Here is a 16787-nt window from a genome sequence, read left to right as displayed (position 1 = left end):
TTATCTTTAAGGATACTTACATGTACTGTCTGATTAACCATCTTTAAAATTTTTTAAAAAGCACTTAATAGAAATCCTGATATTTAATATTGATATTTTACTATTTTGCTAGTTTAAAATATACATGTACCCTAAAGAAAGTGCTTATTTGTTTCACAAAGTAAAGATTTATTTTTCTTCTGTTTTTTTATGGTGTGCATAGCTTAGGTTTTAAAGTACCCCAAGCACTGTGTAGAGATACTGAAGCCACAATTTAAATCTAGTTTACTTTAAATTAGAAAATTTAATTTTCAGAATTTCTTGGGATTTAGTCAGTTAAATTATTTGCATTTGAAAATGATATTGTATAGACTTTTACATTATTTGTTATAATAATGGTTATGGTTTTGGTAGTGATTACTATAACACTTTAACATAAAATTTTAATTTTGTTTAGAGAAAGAGATTTGGAACTTAGGGTTGCAGCTACTGGAGCACAAGACCCTGAGAAATGGGTAAGGGTTCTTAGAATTTATTGATGTACTTTCATTGAATTGAACCTCAAATATGGTGGCAGGAAGAGATAGAAGATATTGGGGAATATGTCAGAGTAGACCAATTTGAACCAAATTCAGTTCTCATGAAACTAAGCTCTAACATCTACCTGTTTATTTTTCTAAGATTATTTTTTCTTTTTCATGTATATAAGCATAATTTTTTCAATGTTGTAAATTAGTCCTTATTGCTTTGGCTGTATATTCCATGGAAACATTATCTAAATTTAACTTACAATAGATGTTAATGGTTTTTGAATTTTTTCCAAAGAAATTGAAAACTTTAAATCGATTCTTCAAGTATTTTAATATTTTTTTTATTCAATGAAAACAGCAGAGATAATTTACTTTTGCTTTTATTTTGCAATTCTCATCTTTAAGTGGAGTCAATTTCTCACATCATTGCAGTTAAGTAAGAAGGAGGTAATACTTTATTTGTCTTATCAAGTGTACTTTTCCTGTAGTTCGATATGTAGAATTTGTTAAGGCAGGTTTTTATTTTATCCTTGAATGATGATTAAATTTTTAAAATTTTATTAAAAGTTCATTAAAAAGTTCATTCTGATGTAGTCAGTTTATTTACTTAAGCTAAGTATACATCTGGTGGGTTATTTGTTTAAAGAAGTTAATACTAAACTGGAGAGATAGTACAGGGTTTAAGGCAGTTTCTTTTCATGTGGCTAATCTCAGCCTGGTTCCTGGCACCAGATAGAATTCTCCAAGTACTTCCAGGAATGACTCCTTAGCACAGAGTGAAGAGTAACCATTGCGGACTGAGAGGGTGATCCCCCAAACAAAACAAAACAAAATAAAACCCAACCACAGCAAGGGGCAGAGCTATAGTCTGGGCATTAAGCTGCTTACCTTGCTTACTGACCCTAGTTCAAATCCCTGGCACCGTGGATGGTTTCCTGAGCACTGCCAGGAGTCAGTGCTGAGCACAGAGTCAGGAGTATCCATGAGCGCCACTGGATGTAGCCACTGTCCACCCCACCTCCCCCCAAACTTAATATTCAGGGGCATGACTTCCATTGTACTTCTGACACCTTTCATAATGGAAATTTTAATCCTAGAATCCTAGAGGTCTTTTTTCCTTGATAAATATAATAAATAAGATAAATATGATGTGGGAAGAAAATGTAAATTTTAAAACTAAAAAATATCTTTCTGTATCAAATATTTTCAAATAGTTTTCACAATCAGAAACTTATTTTGAAAATCTTGAACTTTTTAATGTAATATTTACATTATAAATAGTGGCATGCTTTCGTTACATAACTGGATTTATGTAGTAGACTTTTATCTGCATTTGTGTTCAGCTGATCTTTTTATTTATGTTTGAGGGAAATTATCTTAAATTTTACATTGCTTTGCATGAATAAACAAAATTAGTTGCAGTAGTTCAACTTACTTTTGGATTTACTTTGATATAACTATTAAAAAGAGACATGTAAATGATATTTCAGAGCTTTTGTTAGATTATTTCTTATGGAAAATCTAGTAGCTGCCTGTTTTTTATGAAGTTTATTGCAGCACAGTGTTTTTTTTTTTTTGTTATTTACATATTGCTTGGACTGTCTCAGCACTCTGTCTGAGTGGAGTAGTTGTAGAGAGACATCACTTACATGCAAAAGCCTGACTTAATTACTATATAACTATATAGTGCTTTGCAGAAAGTATTTGTCGATTCTCTTGTAGAGAGTACTTTGCAATTAGATATGACAGAGAAATGGCAGAGTGATACAGTATAATTATATATTTAAAGTTAATATTTGTCTTAGTAAATTTTGATTTTTAAAAAAAAATTAATGGTAAGACCAATGAATTGTATATTTTGGGGTGTGTGTGTGGTGAGTGTAGGGGAACCGCACCCAGCTTTACTTAAGGTTTACTCCTGGCTCTGTGCTCAGGGATCACTCCCAGGTGGCTTGGAGAACCATAGGGAGTTCTGGGAATCTAATCCAGGTTTGCTTGGTGCAAATCAAGCCCCCTCCCCGCTGCTCTGGGGCCTGAATTACACACTTATTGGGGAGCCTTGATTTTTCCCTTGAAAACGTTAAGTGGTGATAATAATGATTATATCTTTGAAACTTTGTGTAGCTGAAAAATTATATTACTGTGTAACAAGTGCCTGCTGGTAGTTCAGGATAAAAAGTCTTTTGAGGTCCCTTTCACTTTTAAATTTATGATTATATGTAACAAACAGACTTTTTTCTTTATTTTAGCCTGATAGACTAAAGCAGTTTAGTGTGACACCAAGACCCTTTGAAGAGACGCTTCCACCTGAAAGACCCAGAGTAGCTTTCCAGACACCTCTCCCTCCTTTATCTGCCCCATCTGTCCCACCCATCCCATCAGTTCACTCCATCCCATCTCAAAGTGAAGATTTGCACAATGGATTCAGCAGCACCCTTGGTGAAATGGTGCCTCCCAGGTGCTTGTTTAAAATGTTTTATGTTTGGGAATTAGGTAAGGTATCATTGTATTTTGTGTTTAGAAGGATTTGCTGAAGCAGATAATGTGATGGTGTAGATACTTTGTAATTCTTAATGACTTTAAAAATGATTTCTCTTGCAATTTGTTTTCTCAGTTGGTATTTTCTTTTATAAAAACTTCAAATTCATGTATCTTCTTGTTTAAAGACATTAGTATTTTTAGAGTGATAAGTACATTTTATATTTAGTTCACAGTTATATTTCAGAGTATCTGTTTTCAATGTTTTTTAACATTAAAGCTGTACATTCTTAATTTTATAATTTCCATTTGGCAAACATTGACTTCTTCCTTTAGTTTATGCAGAAAAGTTTCTGTGTGATGCATATTTAGCTTGTTTCCTTCAACTTTTATCTCTGATCATTTAGGTTTTATGCTACTCAAATACCTGAAATAAAGAATTGAGATGATAAAAGCTGGGTAATCTAGTTAGTAGGGTTAAATTTGATTTTGTAGGTAAACTTACTATTCTAGACAGTATCCAATGAAAATGCTGTTGTTTATACTGTTAATTTTGAGCTGTACTTTTCTTCTCTTATTGGGATTCAGGTTTTCTGTCTTGATTATACATGATTATATTTCATCAGCTGCCTTTATTTTTGACATTAATATTTCTCTTTAAGTCTTTTCCTTTAGTAACTTTGTCTTTTATGTACTACTAACAAACTTTGTATTGTATGTACTACTAACAAACTGTGTTTTCTGTATCTATTATCTACTATAGTGCGTTTGTGGTGAAGAATAAATAATATATAAATTTCTCTAAAAATGTTAAGATTTAATGATGTTGGCATTCTGTTCATGGCAACTTTCTTTATCTCTGGATTTTGGGGGTGCTTCTAAGCAGTGCTCAGGAAGTCTGCAATGCCAGGGCCTAAGGATGTGATGCAGCTTTGGGCCTGTGGATCCAAGGATTCCCTGGCCACCCCAGCAGTGCTGGGGGGGGGGCTTTCAGGGTCACACCCAGTGATTTCTGGGAGCCATTTGGTGCCAGGAATTAAACCTGGATCAGGCAAATGCCTAGCATCTCCCATCTTCTCATAGCAATTTTAAGTACTTTGTTTATATATTTATGGAGTGAGGATACTAAGGTTAGACACATCGAATTATTAATAAATGTGAAAAGTATTCACTGCTAGAGAGGATTTAAATTTCTTCTTAGTAATGCAGAATTATTTTTAAGCATACCTGTTATGATATGCTTAAAAGTGAAAAATATTCTAGGATTTTTTTTATCTAAACATGTTTGTCTTTTTTAAATTGTAAAATATTGTGTTTATAGAAATAACAGATATTTTCTATTCAGTAATGAAGTATTAATTAGTTTTTTAGTTTTAACTTTACAAAATGCTAAAAATGTCAAGAATTTATTGTTGATATTTCACTAGTTTGTTTTACATTGTAGTTGATCTTCTTTAAAAGAACAAAACATTTCCAGAATTTAAAAAACAATCTCTTTTCCTCTGTGAAATGGGATAATTTATCAATCCTTCTTTTGTTTCTGTGCTATTTTCCCCTCCCTCTGTAGCCAGGACTCTAGCAGCACAGCTCAAATGGTGCCTTTCCTAGCAGGAATTTCTTGTATGCGCCTCCTTTCCCTGTTGTGAATTATAATTCCTTGCTCCCTCCATGTTCCTGTAAAACAGTGTGTTTGCATTTGTATTGTTTTGTATTGTATTGTGTCAGTTTACTGTACTTTGCTATAACTGTCCATTTCTGTATTATTCTTTAAAGTAAGGGACCAAATTTGCTTAATGCTGGCAAATAGTGACTAATCAGAGAGTAATGTTTACTGAAGTTCTTATCGTACGTAATAAGTGTTATACCTTAAATTCTAAAATTTCAAAGTATATATTTTACTTTTTTGAATCAGAAGTTTAAATCAGTTACTTGAACAATATGTTTCCCTCTTCTCCTTTAAAGTCATGATTAGATTTTTAGTAACATTTTTGCAAAAGTTTTGATTGCATTTAAAAATACTGCAATGATGTATAAGTAAGAATTTTCCAATTTTCTTATTATGAAGGATTGTACCTCTGCCTCCACCTCCTGTGCTACCACCTCTGGCTGCAAACTATCGGACTCCTTATGATGATGCTTACTATTTTTATGGAGCCAGGAATACTTTGGATCCTAGTCTTGCTTATTGTAAGTTGTATATATTGTAAAAACTTTTTTCCTCAGTGTTTCAGTCAGAAAAACCTACTTTTCATTTAAGCAAAAATATATAAATGAAAGAACCTAACCTTCTTTTAGTATCGCATTTTTACTGACTTAGTATGTCCCATTTAAGAACTCACTTATATTTCAAAATAATTACATTTTCATCTAGATCTTAGAAACAATTTTTGTTTTTTTCTGTATTTACTTAATTCTTAACCTAGCAGAAAATAATGCTTTTCTTTAGATAACTTATCTAATTTAAGTAAAAGTGACTTTTTATTTAGGGATATACTGTTAATTAAACGTATATTCTTAAATTTTTTTGTTTGTTTTAAGATGGCTCAGGAATGACGGGAGTACAACCTACAGCTTATGTTAGTGCTCCTGTCACCCATCAGCCACATCCTGTTGTGTAAGTAGTTAAAAATAAATTTTTTAAAATACTAATTTTTCTTTCATTGAAGTACTGACAGACTCAGGGAACCATATGTGGTGCTAGGGGTCAAAATGTTCCTCCCTCTATCTTCTTGTTCTGGCCTTTGAGTACATATTTAAAATTTAAAAAAATTTGCTTTTTAATCAAATTCTCAAAGAATCTTTGCAGGACTGTTTCCAAAGATTAGGAGATGCCTTTGATAGGTTTCCTCAGTTACACTGAAACGATGTTATCTTCTGTAACATTGACAGTAACATCAGCTTCTCCACCCTTGATGCTGGCATTGTTCTCAGTAATTGCTTTGTCACACTTATTTCTCCACATGACAGTAAATCTGTTTATAGCATCAACGTGATACTTTAAGGTCTGTTGGATCATTAGGGATAAAAGAAAATGAAAGGAAGGTAGAAAGAGGGTCCTTTAGTTATTAAGGAATTACAGCCCCAACTTTACCCAACATTTAGAACCTTCCATCTTTGATATGATTTCCACCCCAGGCCTTTGCAAAAGGACAGAATTTTCTAATTTTTGCTAGGATTATATCATCAGTGCCATTAATAGAGTCTATAATGAGTCAGTGGGAAAAAAGTGGCAATACGTTTATATTTTATACTTCTTATGTATATATATTTAAAACCACTTGCCCCTACCCCCTCCCAGGCTACACCTGTCAATGCTCAGGGCTTACTCCTTGCTCAGGGATCACTCCTGGTGGGATTTAGGGGATCATCTGGGATGGCTAGGATCAAACCCTGGTTGGCCTTGTGCAAGATAAGCATCCTATCTGCTGTACTCTTCACTGTGGTCAAAGCAAACATGAAAAGAATTTTCTTTTGGCAAAATAAATTAAAAAATAGTAAGAGGAGGCAAGTTTGAGTAAAGGAGTGGCAGGCACGGTGGGGCATGGAGGTTTTTGAAGGAACTCTTTTTTTTTTTCTCCCTTTTTATTGATTCTCCATGAGATACATTTACAAAGCTTTCATGTTTGAGCTTCAATCATACAATCATCAAACACCCATCCCTTCACCAGTGTACATTTTCCACCACCAAAATTCCCAGTATCCCTTCCCCTCCCTCCCATTCCACTCCCTCTCCTGCCTGTGTGGCAGAAAATTTGCGCAATACTCTCTCACTACTTTGGTTACATTCGATATTTTGACACCAGTCCCTCTACCACTCAAACCTGCCAAAAAGACAATGCTAGGTGATTTGTTTTGTATTGCTTGTTATGGATAAAATATAATCTTGTACTGCTGCGAGAGCAGCAACACACTATGGGAATTCTAGAATTTTAATAGTTAGGGCCTGGAGAGATCTCTGCAGGAAGCTGGTGGCAGTTTGTGGGCATCATCTCAGAGTCCCACTGGGCTGGGGAGAAGGAGAAGGGTTGACTCCTTCCCTGTCCTATGAGGCCTGGTGTCGCTGCCATTGCCACCGCATACCTGGAGCTTTTTGGCCCGGCAAAAGTGGCCTATTGCAAAATCTGGAGGTATCTCTGCAGCAAGCCATTCAGTTCTGAGATTTGTGTGTGTCTCTTTTGAAGGAACTCTTAGTATCTGAGTAATAAATGGGAAATTCCCAAAGCAGAGAGTGGAGGTGAGGGACTTCACCAAGGAAAGGTATGGCTCACATTGTAAAAAAATCACAAAAAGAAGCCAGAGAGATTGTACAGTGGATAGGGTACTTATTTTGTATGTTGAAATTTCTGTTTCAAACTGCCATATTGCATCTGGTTTCCTGAACATTGCCAGGAGTGATTCCTGAGCACAGAGGCCAGGAGTAAGCATTGAAAACCTCTAGGTATAGCCTAAACACCCACTCCCCCCCTTCCCCCTAAAATCATAGAAAGTAAATAAGCTGTTGGAAAACAGACTGACAACAACCTTAGATTTGGCATTTTAAACAAAATATAAAGCAGTTATGTTGAACACACTAATCTTAGAATGTAAGAAGCTAAGAAGAATGACTAGATTTGAAATAAAGCCATATATTTTGGAAAAAAATTAAAATAATCGATACTGTTAAATAACAGCCTCATTTCTGAATTCCTTGAAGAGAGAATTAATGAACTAGAACATTGATTTTCGAAGTGTGGTCCCCAGAGTAGCAGCATGTGGCAACATGTTAGAAATGTGTGCTCTCAGGTCTCCTCTGGCCTGTCGGTCAGAAACTCAGGGAAACAACTATATCATTTCAAGAAATTTTCCAGGAGATTCTCATGTTCTCCAAAGTTTGAGAACATTTAAGACAGGAGTGTTGGTCAGTAATACTTCACGTCCCCCACCCCCCCAGTTCCCCACACAGTTAAATAATTAAAATTGGTCTGGGGATGTAGCTCATTGTAGTTTTAAATATTTGTTATGAATACATACCTTAAATACATGCTCTGAATATATGAGGTCACACTTGGCAGTGCTCAGGGCCCTCCAGGACTACACCCAGTGATGCTGGGCAGTCTCTGTAGTGCTGGGAATCAAACCTGGGTCATTCACGTGTAAGTATAGACAATAACCCCCGTATTCTCTCACTGGCCTTTGACAGATGGTTTTTTTTTCCACAGTTAATGAATAAAATATAAAATCTATGTATTCAATGACAAAGATGTACTTGATCATTTTCTCAACCTTTTATGAACTGTCATTTTCTTCCTACCTTGATTTCTTCCTGTGTCGTCCTTCCTAATATCTTGGGAGGGGCCCACCAGGGGCCATATAACCCCTGTTGAGAAACACTAGAGGAGTAGAAGTTAAAATAAACTTAATTTAGTAACATCAGATGACTTGGATCTTTTAGTCAAAATAAAGTGGTGATGGATTCTTGAGTGAGGGATAAAAGATGAATAGGAAGGAAAATTAGTAAAGTATATTTTGAGAGAATTTGACCACTTTATAGTTTGTAGCTGGTTTGTTTGAAAGTTGTTCATGATTGGGTTTCAGTCATACAAAGTTTCAACACCTATCCCTTCACTAGTGTATACCAATGTCCCCAGTTTCCTTCCCCCCCTTCCCCAGCCTGCCTCCATGGTAGGCACTTTTATTTGTTCTCTCTCTCTCTTTCTTTCTCTCTCTCTCTCTCTCTCACTCTCTCTTGCTCTCTTGCTGTTTCCTTCTGTGCATTATGGTTTGCAGTACAGTAATGAAATGTTATCATATATATCCCTTTGCCTACTTTCAGCACTCAGTTCTTGTCTAGAGTGATCATTTCTGTTAGGTGATTTAAAAAAAACACACATAAAATTCCTTTTCTTATCTGTTTAATAAAACTTATTATTTGAGTTTATCTTCGAATTCAGAAATTAAAAAACTTTATCTTCAAAGTAACAGCACTTTTAAAAACGTATCTTACATTTAAGACAAACAGTACAGGTATTTGCAACTTATATAACATCTTTTCTTTTGTGGGGAGCCCATACTTGGTGCTTAGAGCTTACTCCTGGCTTTGTGCTGAAGGGTTACTCCTGGCAGGTGGAGACCATATCGGGTGCCAGGGATCGAACCCAGGCTAGCCCTGTGTAAAGCAAGTCCTCTACTCACTGTATTATTTCTCTGGTCCCTATATAACACCCTTAAAATGTTTCTTTTTCAATTCATTGCAAGTTTTTCAAAATTTAAGAAATTATTTGCGATAGTCAGATATTTTATTGTAATTATTTTATCCTTAAAATGGTTAGAAAATTATTACTCTATATTGGAGTATGTTTTAATTACATTGTTAATTATGCTGTTATTGAGGAACTTCCTGAATATTTTTTATACTCAGAAAATTACATAAATCATATGTATACTGCTTGATGAATTATTATGTTTTTAGGAATATTAATAAGATTGTATGGGGCTGGAACAGTAAAACAGCAAGTAAGGCACTTGCCTTGGACATGGTTGACGTCTCTGGCTCCCCATGTGGTCCCCAAAGCACTATTAGGAGTGAGCCTTGAGTGTAGAGCCAGGAATAAGCCTTGAGCACTGTGGGTGTATTCTAAAAAGAAAAACAAAAAAATTCTGATTATAACTTAATACATATTGAGGTGACAAGCTAGTCTATAATACACTTTTTTGTTTTGTTTTGGGCTTCTCAAGCAGTGCTTTAGTGACCTGGGGCCATTCCTGGTGATATTTGGACCGGCAGTTCAATGGATGGATGCAGAAGTGGGATGGTGTTTGGGCCCTGTGGTGCTGGGTAGTGTCAGGGATTGAACTGGAGGTGGGTTCAAACAGAAGTATGCACCTCTAACCCCTGTGCTATCTTCCTGACTTCTATATACAGTTTTTAAGTCAAATAATTTAAATTTATTTAATAGTGAACAGTAGATTATTACAAAATGTTTTATACTCCTCTGTAGCTTTGTGTAACAAATGGATCCCCAATTTTATTTTTTTAATGAATCACTGTGAGATGCAGTTACAGGCTTACAAACTTTCGTGATCATGTTATAGTCATAAAATGATTGTGTTCTCATCTCTCCACCAGTGCCCATTGTCTACCATCAATGTTCCTAGTATCCCTCCCGCCATCCCCACTTGCCTCCCTTCCCTCTCCCATGCTTCTGTGGCAGGCACTTTTCCTTTTACTCTTTCTCTCCTTTTGGGTGTTATGGTTTGCAGTAACCATAACTAAGTGGCCATCATGTTTCGTCCATAGTTTACTTTCAGCACGTGTTTCCCATCCCAAGCAAGCCCCGTAAGCATCATTTACTTGGTGCCTCTCTATCCCAGCTGCCTTTACACGGCATGTAAGGCTGACTTGCCGTGGAGCCATCTTCCTGGCCCTCTTCTCTACTCTCCTTGGGTTTTAGTCTCCCATTATGTTACTTTGTATTCCACAAATAAGTGCAGTCATTCTGTGACTGTCCCTCTTTCTCTGACTCACTTCACTTAGCATGATACTCTCCATGTTAATCCACTTCTATGCAAATTTCATGATTTCATCTTTTCTAACAGCTGCTTAGTATTCCATTGTATAGATGTATGAAAGTTTCTTTAACCAGTCATCTGTTCTTGGGTATTTGGGTTTTTTCCAGATTCTGGTTATTGTAAATAGTGCTTCAATAAACTTACAAGTGCAGGTGTCATTTCTACTGTACTTTTTTTGCATCTCCAGGATATATTCCCAGAAGCGATACTGCTGGGTCAAATGGGAACTCAATTTTTAGTTTTTTGAGAAACGTCATATTTTCCAAAAAGGCTGAACCATTCAGCATTCCCACCAGCAGTGAAGGAGAGTCCCCTTCTCCTCACATTCATGTCACACCAGTTGCTTTTGTTTTTTTTTGAATGTGTTCCAGTCTCTGTGGTGTGAGATAATATCTCACTGTTGTTTTGATCCACATCTCCTTGATGATAAGTGATGAAGAGCATTTTTTCATGTGCCTTTTGGCCATTCAGATTTTTTCATTGAGAAAGTTTCTGTTCATTTCATCGCCCCATTTTCTGATGGGATTGGATGTTTTCTTCTTGTAGAGTTCAAACAGTGCCTTGTGTATCTTTGATATCAACCCCTTATCAGAAGGGTATTGGGTGAATATCCTTTCCCATTCTGTAGACTGTCTTTGTATTCTGAACACTGTTTCTTTTGGGATACAGAAGCTTCTTAGTTTAAGATAGTCCCATTTGTTTATCTCTGTTTCCACTTGCTTGGTCAGTGGCGTTTCGTTTTTGAAGATACCTTTAGCTTCAGTGTCATGGAGGGTATCGCTGAACTTTTCTTCAATGTACCTTATGGAAGATCCCCAAATTTTGAGGACTGGAAAGTTAGCTTAATTGTCTGAGGCATGCTTTGTGTATGGGAGGCCTAGGTTTAAACTCCAACACCTCGTGGTACCCAGAGTACTGCCTGGAGCAACTCCTAAGCACAGAGCCAGATGTGATACAGAAGCAAAAATAACATAACAACAAAAAAAAAATCCCCCAACTTTTTCTCATATGTGGCATATAAAGAAGCATAGTAATGGCATAACCAATGGTCAGAGGCAACAGAACCTGAGAACTGATCTTCAGAATTGAGTTTACCATGGTGGGGACTGAAGGTAATCGGGTGGGATGTGAGGGGTATACATTGAATTGTGGGGTGTGGTTTTGAATTGTTGAATGCATGAAACCCTGTCATTAACAGTATGGGTGCCCCAGAAAAGAAATTGAAAGTTCTAAATTGGGAGATCAGAGAGATATGGAGAGCTTAGTGAAGTAATTTTTTACTAAGAATTTCTGTGTGAGGGCCAGAGAAGTAGTACAAAGTTGAAGGCACTTGTCTTGCATGTAGCTGATCTAGGTTTGTTCCTTCATACCACATAGGGTTCTCTGAGCACCTCTAGGTATGATCCCTGACTGCAGAGCAGGAATAAGCCCTGAACACAGCTAAGTGTAAAACCAAAACAAACCAAAAACAAAAGCCAAAAAAAAAGAATTTCTCTTGGGAAAAGGGGCCAGAGAGATAGTACACAGATTATGGGACATGCATTGTATGCAGTTGGTCCCAGAGCATTGCTGGGGTGCTATAGCACCATATCCACAGCACTTACATCCTCCTGCCCTTACGTTGAACTTCCACCTTGGTTGGCCAAGAATAGAATAAAAAAAACAAAACCCATATCTTTGACCTCTTGAGAAGTTATCTCTCTCTTTCTCTCTCTCTCTCTCTCTTTTTTATCTTTTTGGGTCACACCCAGCGATGCACAGGGGTCACTCCTGGCTCTACACTCAGGAATTACTCCTGGCGATGCTCAGACCATATGGGATGCTGGGAATCAAACCCGGGTTGGCCGCATGCAAGGCAAATGCCCTACCCGCTGTGCTATCACTCCAGTCCCCACTTTCCCTAATTTTTAATGTACCATCTGCCATGCTATCTCAACAGTGTTGCATTTTTTTTCTTGTTTTGTCATAAATGGATTCAGTTTATTAATTGTGTATTTGATTAGGAATACACTTGGCGAAGTGAAAGTTACAAGTGATAAATTACAAGCAGTAAATTCAGGATTAATTTTTGAAGATAAACCAAAGCCTTCAAAACAGTCTCTCCAGTCTTACCAAGAAGCTTTGCAACAGCAGGTATTTATCCATTTGTTTATTTGTTCACTAATATTTTTAGTTGTATCAATTTTATTACAAGACTTTGTAAATTATGTTCTTTAGAGATTATTTTTCAAGTTATGATTCTCCTCCAGTATTTTGTTGCTGTGTAGTTCCTTCATTTGTTATATTGAGCATCTTATATGGTAACGTAATGGTTCCATAGGACTCAAAAAGTGGTGGAAAGTGTTTATGTTCCTTATAATTCAATTTAACTTTCAATATAAATAGACTAGAATGCTGTTGGAGAAATAGAATAGGGAGAGTAATTGGATGGGCAAGTAGGAAGCCTTCACATGGTTCTTGGTTTTTGAGCTGTATGTTGTAAAATTACCAAGCTGTTTGAGCTGTATGTTAAAATTTCTGGTATATTCAGAGTATGGGATTACTGTGAGAGAAGGGACTGGAGTGTTTGTTAGCTGTGTTAGATTGTGAAGTTCTAATAAGGGATTTTCAGTATTATACTAATATATACAGCCAAAGTGAGAACATTTTAAGCCAGGAAATGAAATTGATGTGGGCATATCTCAAATGAATATCTTAGGAAGATCTCTTATTGTGCAGTTGATGATTGAGGAGATATGATAGAATAACCTTTTAGTCCACTGTTAATAACTTAGTCTATCGAGGAAATGATGAGTCCCTCACCAGATGAGGAGGATGAGAAGGACATTTAAGAAACAGTTGTGGTGTTTCATTGATAGTACATGAGAAAAGAAGAGAGGGCTTGAAGTTGATTTTGAACGTTGTACTCTAGAAGACTAGAGAGGAATTTTATGAATTGTGTTTCACTTTATAATGTTTGATCAGAGTTTAAGAGTAACTTTATCAGATATATTTTTGATTTTGTTTTTATGATGAGGGGTGGGGAAATAACCATATTTCTGAAAGAACTAGGAACTCTATTTAGGCATATGATCACCTGAGACACTTTCTTGTAAAATCTCACTTGGAATTATTTTTTAGTTTTAGAACTAAAGTTTTGTTTAGTTCTTACCTGGGCAACATTCTTAAAAAATATACATATATGTATATATATTTAATAACATTTTTGTGTGTTAGAATTAAAAAAAAATACTGAACTTACATATCTGCTTTTTTTTTTTTTTTTTTTTGCTTTTTGGGTCATACCCGGAGATGCACAGGGGTCACTCCTGACTCTGCACTCAGGAATTACCCCTGGCGGTGCTCAGGGGACCATATGGGTCCTGGGAATTGAATCTGGGTCGGCTGTGTGCAAGGCAACTGCCCTACCCGCTGTGCTATCGCTGCATATCTGTTTTGAATGTGCTTACTAAAAATACCATTCACAGAACAAGGTTCCCTGTTTTTTTGCTTTTGGGCTATACCCCGAAGTACTCAGAGCTAGTTGATGCATTGCTTGTGGGTCAAACTGGCAATGCTTTATAGGAATATGAAGTGCTATGGCTCAAACCCAGTGCATGGCCCTTTGAGCCTGTCTGTCTGGACCTAAAACTAGATTTCTTTTTTTTTTTTTTTTCCTGCTTTTTGGGTCAGTCACAGAGATGCACAGGGGTTACTCCTGGCTCATGCACTCAGGAATTACTCCTGGCTCATGCACTTAGGAATTGCTCCTGGCGGTGCTCGGGGGACCATATGGAGTGCTGGGAATCGAACCCAGGTCGACCGTGTGCAAGGCAAATGCCCTACCCTCTGTGCTATTGCTCCAGCCCCCAAACTAGATTTCTTCCCTTTTTTTTTCCCTTTTTCTTTTTTCTTTTGATAGGTTTTAGGGGCTGCTCATGCTTCTCTGTGTAGGGGTCACTCCTGGCAGCTCTTAGGGATCCATGCAGTACCATTAATGAAACATAGGTCTCTGCATGCAAAGGGCTCTACTCAACGAGGTTGAGCTTTCTCTCCAGTCCCCAAAACTAGAATTTAATTTATGCATATGAAAATTTCTTTAGCTTTGCTGGAAGTTTCATAAAGTTTTTAGGTATATGCTTATGATTTTAAAAGTAACTTTTAAAATATATTTTGTTCCTTGCCTTTTTATAAGTCTTTAAAGAAAAAACTTTGTTTATAGTTAAGAATGTATTTGTTTTGTATACTTTTATAAAATTGTGTTTAAAGTAATCCAGAATTTCTCCAGAGAGCTTTATGTCCAAAGAGCTTTATGCCTTCAATCTCTGAATTTGGGAATGTAGTTTGCTCCATATAAAGTAGATCTGGTGAGGAATGGGGAATAGTTTGTGACAGACTAGACCCCATGAAAGGATAGATGAAAAAGGAAATAGGAATATGCTATTGATCCTCATAGAACTGGTGATGTGGGGAGGCAGTGGCTCAGGTAGCAGTTGAAGATGGTAAGAGCAGAGAGGAGTTGAGTTAGACTAAAGTGACATGAGTTACTGTATAAAGCTGTGTTGGTATGGTGTATGTTACATATTTCTCTCATCCAAATGTTGTAAAATAAGTATTACATATGTATTTCCAAGTTTCTATGTGTGAGGCTGAGTTTGATTCCATAGATACGGAGCAAACAAACCCACTTTTTTTTTTTCAATTTTTGGGTCACACCCGGCGATGCACAGGGATTATTCCTGGCTCTGTGCTCAGGAATCACCCCTGGCGGTGCTCAGGGGACCATATGGGATGCTGGGAATTGAACCCAGGTCGGCCGCATGCAAGGCAAACGCCATACCCACTATGCTGTTGCTCCAGCCCCAACAAACCCAGTTATTAAAACGGACCTTTGTGTTAAAATATTTGCCAGCATTTTTTTAGTATTTTTCTGTTGTCAAGATTAGGGAAAGAGAAGAAAGAAGAAAGAGAGAGCGTGAAGAAAAAGAAGAATATGAAGCTAAATTAGAAGCTGAAATGAGAAGTTATAACCCCTGGGGGAAAGGTGGAGGTGGTGCTCCTATTAGGGATGCAAAAGGAAATCTGATAAGTATGTTATTTCTATTTGTTTGTTACTTTAAAAATAGATTAAATTATTTCATACATTGTTAAAAATCATGATTGAAATAAGTGGGAACCAGATTTTGATAATAAACATTAAGTTAAAAAGCTTTTCCTTAGAATATTATTCAACAAGCACCATAAGTATTTAGTTTTATTACAGATTTTCTGTCTTCTCTGATGATAATAAGTCAACTTTATTTATTATTATTTAAAAAAATTTTTTTTATTGAGTCACCATGTGGAAAGTTACAAAGTTTTCAGGTTTAAGTCTCAGTTATACAATGCTCGAACACCCATCCCTTCACCAGTGCACATATTCTACCACCAAGAATCCCAGTTTAGCTCCACCCCGCACCCCCACACCCCTAACCCCCCCACGCCCCTAGCCCCCTCCCCTTAGCCCCCCCACCTGTGTAACTAATAAATTTCACTTTACTTTCACTTTGATTGAATTCAATATTTCAACAAAACTCACTATTATTGTTTGGAGAGTCTCTCCCCTAAAGTCGGACCTGCTGAAAAGGAAGCATTAGGTAATTTGTTTTCCATTGCTGAGAATGAAGAGGTATGAGGTCGAGTGACCACACTTAGCGGCCTCTCAGTTTGGGGTTTCTGCATTTTAGTATTTTAGTAACTAAGTCCAGAGAGATATCTGCCAGAAGTTGCATCATTGCCAACTTGTACTTTTCAGTTACATTATATTCCAGATATGAGTGCAATCTTTCTATGTCTGTCTCTTTCTTTCTGACTCATTTCAATCAACATGATACTTTCCATGTTGATCCATTTATATGCAAATTTCATGACTTCATGTTTTCTGACAGCTACATAGTATTCCATTGTGTAGATGTAGCAGAGTTTCTTTAACCAGTCATCTGTTTTGGGGCACTCTGGTTTTTTCCAGATTCTGGCTATTGTAAACAGTGCTGCAATGAACATAGAAATACAGATGCCATCTCTACTATACCTTTTTGCCTCTCCGGGATATATTCCCAGGAGTGGTATTGCTGAGTCAAATGGAAGCTCAATTTCTAATTTTTTGAGAATCGTCCATATTGTTTTCCAAAAGGGCTGAACCAGTCAGCATTCCCACCAGCAGTGAAGAAGAGTCCCTTCCTCCCCACATCCACGCCAACACCGGTTGTTTTCGTTTTTTGGGTTGTGGGCCAG

The 16787-nt window shown here is 36.7% G+C and overlaps 1 protein-coding gene across 15 annotated transcripts in view; it reads left to right on the top strand.

Moving 5' to 3' along the window:
- CSPP1 (centrosome and spindle pole associated protein 1) overlaps nucleotides 1-16787 on the top strand; it is a 104404-nt gene that overhangs the window by 47195 nt on the left and 40422 nt on the right. For 4 of the 15 annotated variants that reach the window (XM_055127771.1, XM_055127764.1, XM_055127770.1 and 1 more), the window contains 7 exons: nucleotides 437-494; nucleotides 915-956; nucleotides 2759-2967; nucleotides 5053-5174; nucleotides 5526-5601; nucleotides 12539-12668; nucleotides 15438-15603. In XM_055127771.1, the coding sequence (XP_054983746.1) occupies nucleotides 437-494; nucleotides 915-956; nucleotides 2759-2967; nucleotides 5053-5174; nucleotides 5526-5601; nucleotides 12539-12668; nucleotides 15438-15603 (803 nt within the window). The remainder of the gene's footprint in view (nucleotides 1-436; nucleotides 495-914; nucleotides 957-2758; nucleotides 2968-5052; nucleotides 5175-5525; nucleotides 5602-12538; nucleotides 12669-15437; nucleotides 15604-16787) is intronic. The other 11 variants (XM_055127773.1, XM_055127769.1, XM_055127768.1 and 8 more) reach the window with 5 other exon arrangements.

Source organism: Sorex araneus, chromosome 2 (assembly GCF_027595985.1).
Source record: "Sorex araneus isolate mSorAra2 chromosome 2, mSorAra2.pri, whole genome shotgun sequence".
Lineage (NCBI taxonomy): Eukaryota > Metazoa > Chordata > Mammalia > Eulipotyphla > Soricidae > Sorex > Sorex araneus.
Note: the sequence above shows the minus strand (reverse complement) of the source record. Positions and strands in the feature narration are given on the sequence as shown.